The following is an 18,719-nucleotide window of genomic DNA, read 5'->3' as shown; positions in this document are numbered from 1 at the left end:
CACATTTACAGCCTCATTTCATTAATAATCACACCCTTTCAACCTATTCCAACTCAATTTCACGGAAAATACTTTTTAAATAAAAACAGAAGAGTTGACGGAAGCTAAGTGATGGTGACATTGAAGTTACACGACCATGGTGTAGTTTGTTTATAGCCTATGTTTAGCTTTTTACTTCTGATGATTGTATTCAGGCTACAAAATTAATTTGGGAAGATTATCATGATGAACAAAATGTTTAAGAATCACAAATTTTAGCTGATCACAAAGCTTGTTTTCTGCAATAATCCAAAAGCGAACAGAAAAAAACCTATGGAGCTTTTGCAGAGAGAATTAAAGTGACGCTAACTTTCTGGTTGGCCTACAAAATACATCATATAGAGGTGAATATAATCACAGTGAAAGATTGGTGGAATGTAACACTAGCAGTGGTGATGAGTGGAATGTACCATGTGGAGACTGAGACAGGTGAGTGGGTCGTACCATGAGCAGCTACAGCAGCAGCACCAGCAGAAGCAGCAGGTGTTGGGTTTCTGTGTGGGCGAGGGATGCTGGGCATGGCTGGGGGACGTCTCGCTCCGCGTCATCGGAGACTCGCGGTCTGCCGGGACAGGGCCTGTGTACTGATACACATTAGAGTAAATACCCAACCCCTCACGGACACACACACACACACACAGGAAATCCTCTACATCTGGTGACTTGAGTTTGGAAATTAACATGCACATTGCACATGGTCATGAGGTCATAATCAGTCCCTCTAAACCAGGGGTGGGCAAACTTGGCCCTTCCAGGCCTGACAGGGCCTGTGTACTGATACACATTAGAGTAAATACCCAACCCCTCACGGACACACACACACAGGAAATCCTCTACATCTGGTGACTTGAGTTTGGAAATTAACACGCACATTGCACATGGTCATGAGGTCATAATCAGTCCGGCCTGGAAGGGCCAAGTTTGCCCATCACTGCCCTAAACCAGTGGTTCCCAACCCTGGTCCTGGAGGCACCCCAACACTGCACATTTTACATATCTCCTTTCTCTGACACACCAATTTCAGGTCTTGGAGTCTCCACTAATGAGCTGATGATCTGAATCTGGTGTGTTTGATTAAGGAGACATGCAAAACATGCAGTGTTGGGGTGCCTGCAGGACCAGGGTTGGTAACCACTGCTCTAAACAACCCCACACGGTCATAATCCTCTGACAAACAGACAAATATTAGCTTCCACTAACAATCCATCCTGAAAGGGGGCAAAGACTCAACCTGTCACCTAAAGCTGCCAATCAGAATGAAGACTGGAGAATATCAGTGAGCATGTGACCTGATCAAACCAATCACATTTCAGATGTCTGGGCACGGAGCCGGTGAGTGGCGATAATGAATTGGAGCAGGTTAAAGAGACGCAGGGAACAGAAGACCATCATCATGCGATATGGGAGTAGCTTGATTTTGGTCACCACAAGTGCAAACAGAAACTGGAATAACCTGAGAGTAACTCAAATAAACAAATGAATAAACCAACCACTGTATAAGAATGCTTCATCAATTACTGTATGGACAATTTTGGTTCGTGAACTTTTAGAAAAGGAACACACTTTTCACTCCCATTAAATTAGTTTGTCCACTTACAAAGTGGTTATACACACTGCACATCAGAGAAGAACAGTCTTTTTTCAGAAAGTCATGAAAATTCCCACCATATCTCAACTGATGTATTGAGTTTAACAGCATTCAGTGGCATAAATGACATTTTACGGTTTGACTGGAGTAAAATTTGGATAATGCCTCACAAGTACTGAATTACAAATAAATTTCATATAATAATTTCCATAGAGTTTACCCAGTCAAGTCACTTGTGGTTCAACGTTTTAAATCTTTCAATTGGAAGATGTGTTTTTTTGCAAAAATGTCCATGAGACCATTTGGCATTTATGTCCCAAGATAATTTTTTGAAGAAAATGTAAATTTATTCACAAAAAAGCTAGGACTGTTGTTAATTTTGTAGAAGCTGATGTGATTTTTAGGTGTTTCTAAATATCAATTTCTAAAATATATAAAAGTAAAAACTTGAAAACAATACAACTATCCGTATTTAATGTGCAATGTTTTTCTGTACGTTTTTTTTCAGTATAGTATATAGTATAGTAGTGTAGTAATAGTATAATATAAGTATCCTTGACAAGTTTGATCATATGTACTCATACAGTATTTCTCACAAAAAAAACTAAATTCAAGCTAAATACGTAAAATCACACACACACACACACACACTTTTCATCACTACTTGACAAAAAGACAGTTTGACCAGAAATGGCACAAATGGGCATTCCGATAAATGTGACTTCTCTGTGTTTTTACAAACTGAGTGACAGTCAATGATTTTCTGTGGTAATCAACAGCATGATCCAGTATTGAACCTGGAACATTCCTTTAAAGTGGAACGGAGAGTGGGGTGTTGTGTTTAAACGCTCCTCTCCTTCCCCAAATGACCTTCTCAATTCAGAGGTTATTTTTAATTCGCTAAAAGGCCTAAGCCATAATTATTTTCCAATTACATTTGGGCCAGCTGTCCTAAATAGAGAGGCCCTGTCCCACTGCATACCAAACAGCTCTAATGCCATCACAGCAGACACACAAACATACATGTGTGTATGTGTGTGTTGAGGAAGGGAAAGAAAATCACACAGCATTAAGACAAAAGGCGTTTGTGTTGTTTAATGACAACTTCAGAGTACACGGTCATATTCAGATGCATGTCGAGTGTTTTAAAATCCAATCTTCCATACACACAGACGGACAACTGCTCCACAGTCTCAGAAACTTCCACAGCCTCTGGCAAATCCAACAACAAACCCCTGAGTGTCTATATGGAAATGAGCGCCTGTATGCAAGTGAGGAAAAGTTGCTTGCTTTAATGAGGAAACGCAAGTTAAAACAGCAAGAGGAAGCAAGCGTGAGGGTGACAGGGAAGTAGTGCTTTACACCCAAAATGGCAGTACAATGTGGCGGACTATGTCCCTGTCCTTGTGAGTTTGCCTTTATTGAAAAAAAAAAACTGGGAGTACAGAGCATTTTATGGGGTTTTGAGGCCAGTCGTTCTCGCGGGATGGCTGCAAGAACAATTTTGGGTTCCTTCAGGAACCTTTCAGAAAACACTTCATAAAGTATATATTTTTTCTTAGTGTGAAGAAAATTTTAATAAACTGAAGAAACTTTTCCCAATATAAAGAACGTTTTGTAAAATAAAAGAAGGTTCCATGGATGTTAAAGATTCTTCATGGAACCAGCGATGCCAATAAAGAACCTTTATTTATTTTTTTAAGTGTGTAATGCTTCATCTCCACCAGTAGCTATCAGTATAAAGCAGTCAAAAATAACTGTTACGAATAAGTGACTGAATATTGAGGAACTGAATATTATTCTGAAAAATTCAATTCTGGCAAACAACTGATAAAAGGTAGTTATTAGAATGGTAATGAAAAGGAAGTAGCGACATATCTTCTTTTTTTTTTGCCATACAGTGACGTACATCAAAGTGTAATGGATTATAAAAATTAAGAAAAAAAAATAGGGCAGGGACTTAGTTCAATCCAATGGTTGTTGATTGGATGGAGGCAGAAAGGGGCAGGGTTTAAGCATATGTCACCAGAACCAAATTTTATTGGAAGAAAAAAATTACGAGGTCAAATTTATTTGAATGAAACATTAAAATCGTTCACAATAAGAGCAACAACATGACCATGTATTTAGAAAATAGACAGGATCAATTTTAATTTCATGCCGAAAATTCTACATTATTTTGTCTAATTAAACAAAAATAAAACGCTGAAAGCTAGACATTTTTTTTGAAAAGCTAAGTGAATTTAGGCATCACAACATTATAATGTACAGTACGAAAACATATCTGCTAAAATTAATAATTTAATAAAGTTAAATGTAGTGTTTTTAAAGATTATCTTTAAGTGAGCATTACAGGACGGCAAAGGTAGTCTAATCCTAAAAACAGAGGAAATAAATCTAATGCCACATTCTAATATTGACCAATATGGTACCAATATACAATGTATCCCAAAAAAAAGAAAAGAAAAAAAACAAACATTTAATGCACCTTTAAGGTATTAGACAAAGGTGTCCATGTTGTTTCTATCAGTCCACCAAAGAAAGCAAGTTGCCATGCAGCTACAATTAACTATATCTTCTGTTTTCTTTTCTCTCAGCCTTCAATGGGCTGTAAAAGAGGCAGGAGGAGACGTCCCCTACTGTTTTCCTTTCCTGACTTTCATTTGATTTTCCAAAAGTTTTCACAACTTCTCTCCTCATCAGCCCTTGTGCGTGAAATTCTCTCTGCTGTAAAGATGGCTGCAGCCGCCTGAGGTATTTTTAGCTTTTGGCAGACCCCCATTTATCCTCCCCTCTCCAGCTCTCTTTTTCTTTGCTGGAGAGCTATTTTCTGAGCCGGAGTCATTGGTGGCCAGAAATTTTGACAACACACTCCACACTTCACAAATACTGTCGAAGCAAACAAGTGATAAATCCTCCTCCGTCCCTTCGTTCTCATGATGCGTGGTGTTGTATTTCCCTCTAGAAATTCTGTCTGTATTTAACACCTCTCCTGTTTGCTTTTTTAGAGTTGCACAATGACAGTCTCAAATGAGGTCTTGTAAATATTTGTGTTTTGTTTAGCCTGCGTCTTTTTCTTCTTCCTCTTTTTTTTCCTCACTGCAATCAAAGGCTCACAAGTTTCCTCGACAGACTACACAGGGAATCAACATGAATGTACAAAACTACATTAAGCACTGCAGAATGAATGGCATGTAAGCCATAACATGCTTTACGTATTTATGGGTCTGATTTATGATTCGGCCAAATATGAAGACACAAATGTGTGTGTTGGTCTGGTGTTGAGGCATAGTGGCAGCTCAGTCCTTTCTAATCTTGTTAACCCTTCCTCCAATCCTGTTAGGAGGGATTTGGTCAAGTCTTGGCAACCCCAAATACTATCCCATTTGACCCACAGTGAGAAGGTGCAATACACAAAGCAAGAGAGAATGCGAGTATGCGAGTCAAGAACTTATGCTGATATCTTCCAGGTTTCTCTTGAGACATGCATGCATCACAACAAATGTTGCAAAATAAATCCTTATGGTTATTGGATGAGAGTTCTTTTCAGTGGCTTTTCACACACATGGGCACAAACGCTTCTAGTCATGTGCTCCAACCAAAATGGAGAAACATGTAAAGAAAAAAAGTCCCTGCAGACTGTTATGACCGAGGCCCTGTTTAAACCTGGTATTAAGACATGTTTTGGTCAATTGGATCACAAGTACACAAGGCAGATGCAAACCTTTTCAGTCTCTTTTTTCCACTTTTGATAACTTTTCTGATTTCTTTGGATCTATGGGCAGGTGTATGTATGGGCATTTTTTGATCTTTTGATCAAATATTGTGAAATGTTGTGTGTACGGGACGTGTTGTTGAAGCATACAAGAAAAAGTTTAAGAATTAGGTCTGTAGGCAAAGAGGAGGACGTCTTTTGTGCCTGTTCAATGCATTCCACTACACGAGTGTCTACACTACTAATCCAGTTGAACGCATTTTCGGTACCTCTGAATCAAAAGTGGACACGCTCAAACAAGGTAAATTCATGTTGTAAAATGTCATGTGGTGCAACTCGCCAAAAACTTAATGATTATGATGTGAATGTCATATTCCTGACTTTCATAAAAAATATGTTTTACCTTGGAAAAATATGTTCAAAAACATTTGAAAATAATCATTATGATGTGTAAACTCGCATGTATTCAGGTTGTAAAATGTCATGTGGTGCGTCTCAGAAATGTAGTGATATTTATGAAATAATAATTCATAAAATTTGTAAAAAATACTTTTTAGCTTCAAAAATATATTTAAAAACATTTTTGGAAATAATAATAAATACATGTGCACTCACATGTATTCAAGGTGCAAGGAAAATATGTTATTACTTTTTACTCCATTGTTACACCACAAGACATTTTGAAAATGGTGTAAGCTTTTCAAATCCTTAAGTAACCATTTTATTTGAAAAAAAGTTTTTCCCTTTATCATGGACACTCTTGTGTGTTAATATTTTAGACACAAACAGGTGGGCTCTTTTGAGTTGGGCCAGTAGGCAACTACCCAGAACACCCTGGTAACTACTACCCATGACATAGACCAACACCACTCACATTTTCTTCATAAAATGTAAAAATCTAGGTTGAATAATCACTGTTTGTCATAAATGTCTAGTTGAACAAAAACACTTGAATGAAGTAATACAATACAGAAATACAACCTGGAGGAGATCTATTTCTGCAGATGAGAAATAGAGGAGAGGCTAAAAGAGTGAGCGAGAGACAGGATATGGTGTAAAAGTGATACAGGCCACTGGGAGCTCTAGTGTCATCAGGGCCCTTGTAAAGCACATGGCAGAGGCAGAAACTCTGAAAGTGAGAACCAGAATGGAGGCATGCTGGGACGTGTCTCTCTGGGTGGCGTTGCTCTGGTGCTGGAGGACTGAATAAAGCTCTGCTGTTCATGCCCGGGGGCTTAAAGCAATTAAGAGCTCATTTGAGAATGAATCTGTGTGATTATTCCCTCATAATATCACACACAGATCAGCGCTAGAGGACCGAGTCAGAGAGAGAGGCTTGTTTAAATAACACCAGGCAATTCAAGCAGAATGTAGGCAAATGAAAACAGGCTCTAAAACACACACATACAGTATGCACACGATTACACAACGGTTAAAGAGAAAGCTGTGACCGCCCTCCCCTAACTTTCTTCAGACAACAACAACAACAACAAAGCACTAGGAAACCACTGAGTCCTAAAATAAAACATTTAAGAACTAAATGACTTCATAGTTACAAGTTTACACATTATTATATGAACATCCAGTCATGAACCTAAAGTGTGCATCACATTTCTGCTATCGATTCAATCTGAATCTGACATAACTGCAAAATGATTCGCAGGGAATCAGTCGTGAACTCTGTAACAGCTCTGAATGAAACAGAGTCTGATTCAATGAGTTTGAGGCTGCTTTGTGAATCTTTTGGAATGATTCATTAAGAAGAACCAGTTCATAAGAGTCATTTGTTTGCATATTTGTTTGACATTCTGACTCGTGCGGTTTGTTGTTGCGTGCAATATTCCATAAAAGTCTAGCATTTTGATTTATATTCATTTTCGTTGCACATTTTGATTTCTTGTCACATTTGCAGCCATTTTAGTCGCAGTCTGCCTAAAACAAATGACGCAATTGAGTCTCGAGGAGTTCTAATATATCTCGAGAAAGTTTTCTGTCAGCATTCCTTTTCATCTCAATTGGTACTGTTGTGATTAATTTATGGTTTAAGGTGTAAACCTTTTTAAAATGCCTAAATGAATGGAAAATGAATGGGAAATATTCAGTAGTTCCAAGGCTGCTTAAAAAAGTAGGTAATCACTACACTGCTTGGTGAGGTTTTAATTTGAATGACGTTCAGCAGTTTGCACTAAAATGCAATGCTGGCATGATTCCTCAAACAGGCAGAGACATGTATATGTAGTTTACATACAAAACAAGTGAAAACACACACTTTCTGATATTTGAGACGGGAACCTCACTTTGCCATGAAAGTGGTACTCTTAGTGCTGGCCCTTTTGGTGTGAGTCAGAACAGCTGCACCTTAGGGAGGAATTTGGTGTCCAGTACAAGGAAGGTCAAAGGTTAAAGGTATAAGGGCAAATGTCGGACAGCTATTTCATTGATGCAAAAGCCCTAACACTGTTTCAGAGGAATTCCCTCTCAACCGATGTTCTCAGCCAATGGAGAGGTGTAATAGTGGAAATTCTCAAAACTAAACTAAACTACACTAAAATGAAATAAAATAAGTAATTAGTCAAGGCAATATCAGTCTTTCACTAGTATGAATAAGCCTAAAAATAGGTTCTGTCCAGCATTTGTGCAGCGTTAAACACACATTAAAGCGATGTCAAGGAAAATGAGCATTTAAAGCTCCAGATAAAGCTCCAGGGGGTCAAACTTGGAGCTCTGGCGAAGTCGATTTGGTCACATATTCTCAAAAAGAGGCCTGCAAATCAGACTGGGCCTTACTTGTTACACAGAAAATATTAGAACATTTCACAGAAGAGAATAGCATTCGCTAACTCTGATCTTGTTCTAACAGGCTCTGAAACTCAAGCTCCCAGTTGAACAAAGAGAACAAGTTTTCATAACTTCACTCACTGTATGTACACACACACACACACACACACACACTAATCTATGTCAGTTTAAAGATTTGTGAGCTAAGAGTACAAGTACATTCTCTCTTAAATCATCAGCTATCACTGAAAAGCCAAAACCTTGTGTGAAATAACAGCCTGGTCTCATGTTTATACACAGGAATTAATACGCAACATTTACAAGCACAAAACGTAAATTTTTGTAAGTTTTTATTCATGCTAAAACTTACAATTTAGACATATTTCAACATTTAAAACGTATAAATCGCTACATATTTTTAGCTAAAAAACGTACAAATATTTACGTATCTTTTATATCATTAAGATATTCGTATCAATGCATTTTTATCATTTTATCAATAAGCGATTTAGATTTGTAGACCCCTTAACCTACCTCCAAACCTAAACCTACCCATTTTACAGCGAATATGAATTGTTATAATTTTATTAATACGCAATTTAGATTTTTAGACCCCTTAACCTACCCTCAAACCTTAACCTACCCATTTTATAGCAAATATATAAGGATATAAAACGCAAATGACCGAAATATGCAGGAAAATAACCATTTTAGTAACATAGCATTAAAATATTTTTATAGTCTCTAATCCCACTCCTACTTATATAGAAGAAGATCGCCGAATAAAGGCTTGGATTTGGGTCTGTTCCTCGCAGTCGTATGGATTCGGAAGATTTGGATTACAGCGCACAAATAAAATTGTTTCATTTTGTAGTTATGTTGAGTTTTTAGTGTATTTTATAGTTCTATTGTTAGTCACAGCATGTTGGGAAAAAATTGTGGCCCATGACAATCAAAGTAAACATTATATGACAAGTAAAGTTTAAACGACTGCAGAAATGTTATTTATTTTAAGGTTTAAAGTGAAGTCTTGTTTAACATTATGTAGGCATATTCTTGGAAACGAGCTGGCAGCAGAAATCACACAACAAAACGAAATGTTATCATTTCATAAGTAAACAATTTAATAATGCAATTGAAAACAAGCTAATTCATATGACAACTAAAAACTAATCAAATTAATGCCGCGATTTCAATATTCATAAGGATTCATTTTTAGGTGTCGTCAATACGTAAATTTTGTACGTTTAAATGCTGAAAATACGTCAGTATTGTATATTTACAAAAGTAAATGTACGTTTTATAGAACCACGTTACGTAAAATACATCCGAATTATCATGAGATCATGTTGGAAATAACAGCCGCATAGTATTATCACACACAAATAGTTTATTTGTTCAGTAGATATTTTTAATACCAGGAGCTGCAGTACGTATTCGCCGGAGTTATGTTGTAGTTTGATGTCCTTGTAAGGAGATTCCACTTAAAATTTCGGCTCATTTTGTACAGTCACATGGGAAATGAAGACCTCAACTATAAAAACCATCAAGAGCACCATAATGCTTTGCATTGAACTTGCACACTGCCCATGGATTCAAACATTAAATATGTATTTAAATATTAATTAAAATTAAAACAATATTAATTAAATTACTTAATTATTTCTTTAAATATTCAAGTTAAATATTTATTAGCACTTTTCCATACAGTGTGCCCATCATGATTGACCTCATAAATATGCAAATAAAACATTAATCTAGGGTTTCCACATTTACAGTACAAAATAGTGTACAGGATAACCCAGCATTACGTTTACCCAGAGTTTACAGTGACAAGTTTCAAGTGTGAAGAGCCCAAAAGACAGAGCGATAAAGAGACACGATAGGAGAGGAAGTGTTGTAACTCTTCAGATGTTGTAAGTGGCACACGGCGGTTGAAATCTAATGAGTCAGCCGCCACCTCTTCCTCTTTCTAGATGCTCACCTCTCACCAGATCAAACCGGATGTCCTGACAAACAATGAGTCCACAACACCACATCTAACGCTCATGCTAACATCCGTGCACAAACCCACATGCCCCCTTCATCAGATAACATGCACGCCAACATCTCGGCTCAACACAGCTCAATGAGTTAGCTATTTGCTCATCTAACACATCCGGTTTAATGTACAGTAGCCTCAAGATGTAGATTAGGACATTTCAGCAAATACACTGACAAAATGGGTGTTTACTTTGGGATTTACTTTGAAACAATGTTTACTCAGAAATTGCTAGTGAGCTTTAAAAATCATTTAAAATAAATAGCAAATAACATTGAATTAAATGTTACATTTTGAAGCAGAAAGGCTACTTTAGTATTTTTGTAAAACATACTCCAATAATCTTTGTTTACAACTTTAAAACATACACTGTAATTCACTTATACTGTATATAATATTATAATACTATTAAAACATTCGGCAGTAAATGTTATTGTTTTTTTAAGTCAATTATGCTCACCAAGGCTGCATTTATTTGATCAAAAATACAGTAAAAACTTTAATATTATGAAATATTATTGCAATTTAAAATAACTATTTTCTATTTTAATATATTTTGAAATGTAATTTATTCCTGTGATGTCAAAGCTGAATTTTCCGCATCATTACTCCAGTCTTCAGTGTCACATGATCCTTCAGAAATCTTTCTAATATGCTGATTTGCTGCTCAAGAAACATTTCTTATTATTATCAATGCTGAAAACACTTGTGCTGCTTAATATTTTTTGTGGAAACCATGATACATTTTTTCATGACTCTTTGGTAAACAGAAACAAAATAACATTTATCTGAAATCAAAATATTTTATAATTTATTATAAATGTCTTTATTCTTACTTCTGATCAAATGAATGCATCCTTGCTGAATAAATTTGTTAATTTCTTTTAAATAAATATTACGGAGTAATAGGTATATCAGAAAATCTTACGGAGTAATAAGTATAATCAGAATAGCAGTATTTGACATTAGAAAAACAAAAAAGTTTGAGCAACTTTCCGCTATTTACTCAAGTTTACACGACGAGAAGCTGAAGTTTCTGTCATACCAGTGTTTGCTAATAACATTGACACATGACACCTGAGTAGGGCTGGGTATCGTTCAAAATTTTTCAATATCGATACCGATACCTTGACTTTGATACCGGTTCCTGAACGATACTTTTTTTCGATAATTTTATGAAATCAATTTGAACAAGATTACATTATCTAAAAAAAAAAACTTTGGTTTTATTTTTCAGCTTGTTGATGTTTATACAAACTCAAAGACTCATCTCCTGAGCCACTGCACAAAGGAACAAAATGTAACCAACACAATAAATCAGTGCAAAATAGTTTTAATAAAGCTCAAATAGTCTTCAGTTTACACATCTGTTAGCTACATTTACCCTAGTTAGTGTTGGTTTTAAAATGCATAGCTCAGACAGAATCATGATTTCTATTAATTTTCCACTGATTTACTGATGAGCATTAGCAGCTTCCAGCGCTGTCTGCTTGTGTTCTCTCTTCCATGATCGCTGCTCTGACTCGGAGGTAATAACATTTAATTTCAGCAACATTACATGGCCAAAACACACATTAGATGGCAGGTCCGGATTGACCTATTTTCGTGACGTAGAAAAAGCTAATTTTTGGGCCCCCTTCCCTATTAATATAATAGACCTAATATTACCACCCAAGCAAACAAAAATATTTCTTAATCAGTGGAAACCGATACAGTGTTTTCTATCGGAATAAGCGCTTGCGTTCAGTCAATAAAAATCGAATAGTTCTTAATTTGTTTGAGAACTGAGAAAGACCATACCATATACTCGTCGCCACATAACCACCTCCGGGAGTGCATTATTTCTCTAATAATTTTAACGGCCTGGAGTCTCAACCACACATCAAGACATTGTTCAGATCATTTGTTTCAAAACATTTGACATGTTTCCATCCTGAAATTTTGTGTGGGTTGAACTAATTTTTTTACGCACCTCATCCCAAACCTTCCGTTGCAAATTCCTAAACGTCATTTTAGAGCTGATAACAGAGGACTGCAAACTCACCCAACTATCGACCGGGCAAACTGGGTGACATCAGTTCACTTTTCAGTATGAAACCAAATTTAAAAAGTTTAACAGAGTATCTTTAATGGTTAGCTGCTAGCACACACATTACTACTAATAAAGATGTCATTGAATAGAATACAACAGAAGCTTTAACATGCGTTCATGCCATGTAGCAATTACCGTAATTATTAGATGACAACCTAGACGTTCTACCCTGAGCTGAGTAATCAATAGACAAAACCTTCATTGATAAACTTTTAAAGTTTATTTAGCTGTTTTAGTAGCTACATTAACTTGTATAGTATGTATTTTGTTTATTTTGAGATTAACCTTGCATTATTAAAGTGCCCCTATTATGCCATTTCGACCTTTCATGCAATGTGCAATATAGCTGTCTGTGAATTTAAACTATCTGCAAAGTTATGAAGCCGACGGTGCATGGTAAATACATTTATTGTCTCTCAAAAAAAAGAATCGACTCTTAATCACCTAACCAAGTCATCAGGAATTCGATTTCCACTTCCTTACACTACTAACAATGGACCTTTTTTACCTATAAAATTTCAGCAAAATTGATGTGGTGTGGTCACAGAAAGTTCATTGCCTACTAACTTATAGGCCATTTTCAAATTAAAAGGGGCTAAAAGGGTCATGCTAACTAGCTAAACCTTGACCACGTGATTCCACTAAATAAAAGAACGTTTCAGTATACAGTCCATACTGTGCAGTATTCAGTACACTAGCATTCTGTTCCAAACATTGCCCACAAAGTTCATGCATGATCACTACAGCACACCAACAAGGTGACTGTGAATCAATCCTTGTAAGACTGGAACCTTTAGCTTTTTGGAAAGCAGCCCAGATCCACTAGACTACACCACCTCCATCCCTTTTAAAAAAGACATAGCCGGTTGTTTTCTAAAAGGAGTATCAAAACCAACAGGCTTGAGATCACTAGCACAGAGCACCCCCCAACCTGGCATCAAGCGTGAGAAACTCAGGGATCTCCTGAGGGCAAGAAACTTAACCCAGCAGAGGGGGAGGGAGGGCGAGAGAGAGAATGTGCACTGATGTTCAGCTTTATATATAAATATATGAGTCAATCTTTAGTCTATGGAGCTGGGAGGTGCTCTGCATAAAGACGTGCGACTAAATAAACTGCTGGAGATATGAGTAAGCTTCTCTGTGCTATTAAAGACAAGAGGAAAACTCCCTCACACACACACACACACACACACAAACAGAATGAACGTCTGTCTGCTTGTCTGTTTTTAGATCTAAATCTTGCTTTCCTCTAACTTTGTCCAGATGCCATGGCAGACTGGCCATGAACCATGTGACTTATCACTCCCTCTGCTGACTTCTCCTCTCTGTCTCAGCTTTCCAGCAGTCTTTGTCTCTTGATGAAGATCTCTGGATCTCTTGTTCTCTTCTGCTGTTCGGTGAGTGTTGATAGACCGTGACTAGCCAAGGAAGTGTTTGAGTGTATGTGTGATTTGAGAAGTTACACGTTTCTGAAAATGTCAGAAATATAGCAAAACATCTTCAAAATGTGATGAAAACTGTCAAGAGCTTAAATGAAAATACAAACATGTCAAAATATGTCTTTAGGAATGTAGTAATTATAATTAGCTTAATTTAGGCTCACTTAAAATAAGTTTATGGGAGGTTCTAATAAATTGGTGTGTTTGTGTGTGTGGAATAGGAAAGGAGGCAAGAGGAAATTAAAAAAAGATGAAAAAGGAGAGGATAGCAAAGCAGAGGAGACCAGATGGGATGTGAGAAGACGAGAAAAAATTAGGCAAGAGGTGAGGTGAAGAGAACAACGCTGAGGAACTTGTGAAAACGCACTTACAGTCTGTGAGTCAGAACAGCCGGCATTGTAGTCTACTCTACCAGGATCAGGAAACAGTCCTCCATAAAATGTGCTGAACACATCTGAATATTTGGGTTGAACTGTTCTGGAACAGTGTTGTAAATACAACTTAACCACTGATTTCTAGTCGTGTCCTCTTTTGGAAGACGAAACAAAGTAGTTTTGCTTTCACAACGAAACACACAGCGTCTTCACAACATGGCGGCGGCAGTTGCAGCAACAGTACAGTTACGCCTTATTTCTTTGCGTGAACATTTGGGCGGTGTTATGCAAATCTTCCCACATCGTGACGTAGACGTGAGGCATTTTAGGAGGGAGTGGACCAGTCTTAACTTTTATAAAGAATATCTCTTTGTGTTTGAGACTTTAGTCTTTGCAACTTTAGGGATCTTATCTATTCACGAACAGCTTGTAACACAAATTGAAATCGCATCATATGACCCCTTTAAAAGGATAGTTAGTTCCATTGTATTTTCTCAAAATATATTTTAAATTCCACAGTTCATACAGGTTTGAAACGACACGAGAGCAAGGGGACTTTGTGAATTATGGGCATTCCAATTCCACTCTAAAAGCAAAGGTTCTTTATTGGTCTCTGTGTTTCTATGGTATGTACCTTTAACATCCACGGAACCTTTCCATTTCACAAAAGGTTCTTTATATTGGAAAAAGGTTCTTTAGATTATTGAAATGTTCTTCAAACTAAAAAAAAAGGGTTCTTTTAAGAACTGTTCACTGAGAGGTTCTTTGGGCAACCCAAACGGTTCTTCTATGGCATCACTGCGACCCCATTTTGAGCCTTTATTTTTTAAGAGTACAATTCTGTGTGGACCTGGATTCATTGAAGAGTTTTCATCAGTATCTTATCAGGACATCACAGTAACCAAAATGAACAAAGCACATCAAAACACTCTTCAATCCACTCACATGCAAATAAACCACCAAAAAAAACACCGCAAACACAAACAGCAATGATAGAAAAAGGCCAGTTACCAGAATGTCCATCATGGCTTGGCGGAGGGCAGCCTAGTCTTAAAATCCTCAATGATGTTAAATGCCTGGACACATGCATGTCATCCCCCCGCAGGCCGCAGACCTCTCCTTCACACGCAAACACATATAGCACGGGCCGGAATGCACAGGAACACACAAACAGGGCAACAGTAAGACACACACAGACACACAGATAGGGAGAGAGAACGGTGAGGGAGAAAAAGAAAAACAGACTTTATATTAGTCATATCAAGCAAATGTTCACAATTAAATCTATGACTTTGTGTTTTATGAATTAGGCTAATTTAGTCAGGCTGGCATGTTAAGTTTAATCATCTACTAAAATGAGCATATGGTAGCAGAATGTGAAACGTTAGGTTTTTTTTAATTATTAAGGGAGAGATTAAAATAAAAACATTTTCAACTAAATAAATTTAAGGCAAGTAAACACTCTGGATGGATGGCCAGTCCATCATGGGAATTGTATCATATAAATGAATAAATCACGGAAAAATCACCTTACAAAACACTCAAACTTACAAAAATATTTCACAGTGTGTCCTAACTAAATATGATGCAATAATGCAACACGGTTAGACTTGCATCCCATAGTTCCAAACCCCTCCTCCACATTTACTATTGTGAAATATTATTACAATTTGAAATAATTGTTTTCTATTTGAGTACGTTTTAAAATTGTATTCCTGTGATGCAAAGCTGAATTTTCAGCATCAGTACTCCAGTCTTCAGTGTCACATGATCCTTCAGAAATCACTCTAATATGCTGATTTGCTGCTCAAGAAACATTTCTTATTAATATCAATGTTTAAACAGATGTGCTGCTTTATTTCTGCTGCTACTTCTGTGGAAACTGTATTTTTTTCAGGATTCTTTGGAGAATAGAAAGTTCACAAGAACTTGTTTTAACATTATAAATGTTTTTAACATTTATTCAATTTTGATCAATTTAATGTGTCCTTGCTTAATAAAAGTAATTTCTTAAAGAAAAGAAAATGACCCCAAACTTTTAACCAATACTGTAAATAACTGTATATTAAACATGATTCATTGTGGAGATATTCATGAAACATATTCATTGTGGACAGAGAAAGTACTTGCTGCTGGAATCTCATCTCATTATCTCACAGCTTTCCATAGCTTAATTTGACATACACAAAATAAGGTCTTTGGAGTGTTCCCATATTTCCTGACCAGTGAACTTCCATGATTTTTCAATTACTTTTATGTTTGTGATGACTAGATGAGGAATGCTAAAATCATATTACAGAGACTGCACTCACAAATATTGAAGCAATACAGAACATAATTAGAAATTTTATATATATATATATATATATATATATATATATATATATATATATATATATATATATATAATGACAGAATACATTTCCATGACTTTTTAATGATTCTATTCATTTCCATGACTTTTCCAGGACTGGAAATTACACTTAAAAAAAATTCCCTGGTATTTCCAGATTTTCCAGGACCATGGGAATGCTGGGAATGAAGTACAGTCTGTTCAGTAGGTTGTATTTCAATGTCATAGGTCACATCTGATTTTCACAACCAATGTTTTCTGGAGTTTCTATATTTGGAAAGCTTTGGTACAACATATGTTCAATGTTTTGCTGGCTGATCGATTTACATCAATGTACACATTAACCTTTTTTTAATTCACATCGAATCAATTTTGGCACCCAATCCTCTGATCCATACTGTACAGAAAATATCATACAAATGACATGAAATCAAATCTACTCTGCTACATCAAAGTCTAGTACGTCGAATACATTTTGAGAACTTAACCAATATCGAGCATTACTAAAGCACCATGCATCACTTGTCTAAAATGTCAAATAAAGATCTAAGATTCAGCCACAAATCATGATTAAATCCAGATGTTAAACCCCAGATGTTCAGCCAGCTACCACAATTCTGTGCCACCATCAGATACACATAGATGTGAGCTAAAAGGTCAATCAGTCCATGACCCAATGAGCAACTGGCATATGATCTTGAATATGACAGAACATTGTAGTTTTATTAATATTTATATTTAATTAATATTCATGTTACTATTAATGCCTGTAATAGTGCTTCTACAAAAACTACTGCTAATACCATTATAAGGAGGACAAATATAATGTTACTTCCCCCATATTCTAGTTAAAAACAATTAACTTTTAATCTCACTATAGATCAGGTAGACGGATACTTACATGACTGCAGGTTTTGTGGGGTAGATAAATATCTCTGGACTGTCAACTAACGTCTACTAGATCATCTGGAGAGGGGTTTGTGACTACATAGGGAACTAAAGGCACTGTTGAGTCTGCTATGGCCAAAATCTCCTACTTCCCTTTTGACTCTGTGAAGGAGAGAGGAGGAAGGGGAGCTACACATAAAAAGAGGAAACGGTCAACAGAAGACTGGGGAAGAAAAGCGGACATTGGCGAGGACATTCGTAAGAAAAAAGCAGAGATGGAAGGCAAAAACATGAGTGCTCAAAGTAGGAGGCAGTGGTCTCTGTTAGCCAGCCTCTCTACGGACACAATGTGATATTTCAGTGATGCATTATGAAATGGCCTTTGGAAACTTGAAAAATGGCATAACCAAACTGGTTTTCAGTAGTATTCTGTCATCATTTATGTTCCAAACCTGTATGATATTCTTTCCTCTGTGGAACATAAAAAATATATATTTTGAAGACTGTGCTGGTTGCTCTTTTCCATGCATTTACATAGAATGGAGAATAGAGCTTTCAAGTTTCAAAAACAACTCAAATGCACCATAAACATTTAAATCAAAAGTGGTTCTTACGACTCCACTCGTGAATCTATTGTATGAAGACATGCACTTGAATAGTGAGAGGAACAGACTCAAGTTATCATTATTCAAGATAATTAACATTTTAATCTTCCCACAGCTGTTCATTTGAGAATCACTGCTACCAAATCACCAAGTCAGTGAGCTGAATTCTAAAACAGAATCTGTCAATTTAATAAATGAATCATTCAGACTGATTTTGTGAACATTCAACTGATTTACTGAAATGATTCTACTCAAATTTATGGTTTGTTCAGGAATCAGATGCATGAAAAAAAGAAAAGAGTGGGATTTTAAAGGGGTCATATGATGCTGCTAAAAATAACATTATTTTGTGTATTTGGTGTAATGAAATGTTTATGCGGTTTAAAGTAAAAAAAACACATTATTTTCCACATACTGTACATTATTGTTTCTCCTCTATGCCCCGCCTTTTTGAAATGCGTCGATTCTTACAAAGCTCATTGGTCTGAAAAGCGAGGTGTGCTGTGATTGGCCAGCTATCCAGTGCATTGTGATTGGCCGAATACCTCAAGCGTGTGACGGAAATGTTATGCCCCTTACCATACTGTGATGGCGTGTCCCGGCCGGAGCGACAAGACAAAAACATTAAAACCCATTACAAACGAGGCATTTGTTGCAACCAGTGGGCACATAATTACTGATTATAATGACTTATACTTTCTTTTTACGCGTTGCGTTGCATCGTGCCGCACAAACATAAAACCCTGTCTGCATTTGTGATCAAAGAAATGACAAACAACAAGTGCTACTCTACACTGCCCAAAACTC

The 18,719-nt window shown here is 36.6% G+C and overlaps 1 protein-coding gene across 1 annotated transcript in view; it reads right to left on the bottom strand.

The window, feature by feature from the left end:
- Window positions 1-18,719, bottom strand: part of LOC107571662 (regulator of G-protein signaling 19-like) — a 32,097-nt gene that overhangs the window by 6,193 nt on the left and 7,185 nt on the right. The window contains exons 2-3 of the mRNA XM_016257997.1: window positions 15,078-15,185; window positions 484-623 (exon numbers count right to left, since the gene is read on the bottom strand). Coding sequence (XP_016113483.1) covers window positions 484-623; window positions 15,078-15,092 — 155 coding nt within the window. The 5' untranslated portion in view covers window positions 15,093-15,185. The remainder of the gene's footprint in view (window positions 1-483; window positions 624-15,077; window positions 15,186-18,719) is intronic.

This window comes from Sinocyclocheilus grahami, unplaced genomic scaffold (assembly GCF_001515645.1).
Source record: "Sinocyclocheilus grahami isolate Dianchi unplaced genomic scaffold, SAMN03320097.WGS_v1.1 scaffold1631.1, whole genome shotgun sequence".
NCBI classification, from domain to species: domain Eukaryota; kingdom Metazoa; phylum Chordata; class Actinopteri; order Cypriniformes; family Cyprinidae; genus Sinocyclocheilus; species Sinocyclocheilus grahami.
This window is presented reverse-complemented; position numbering and strand designations above follow the sequence as displayed.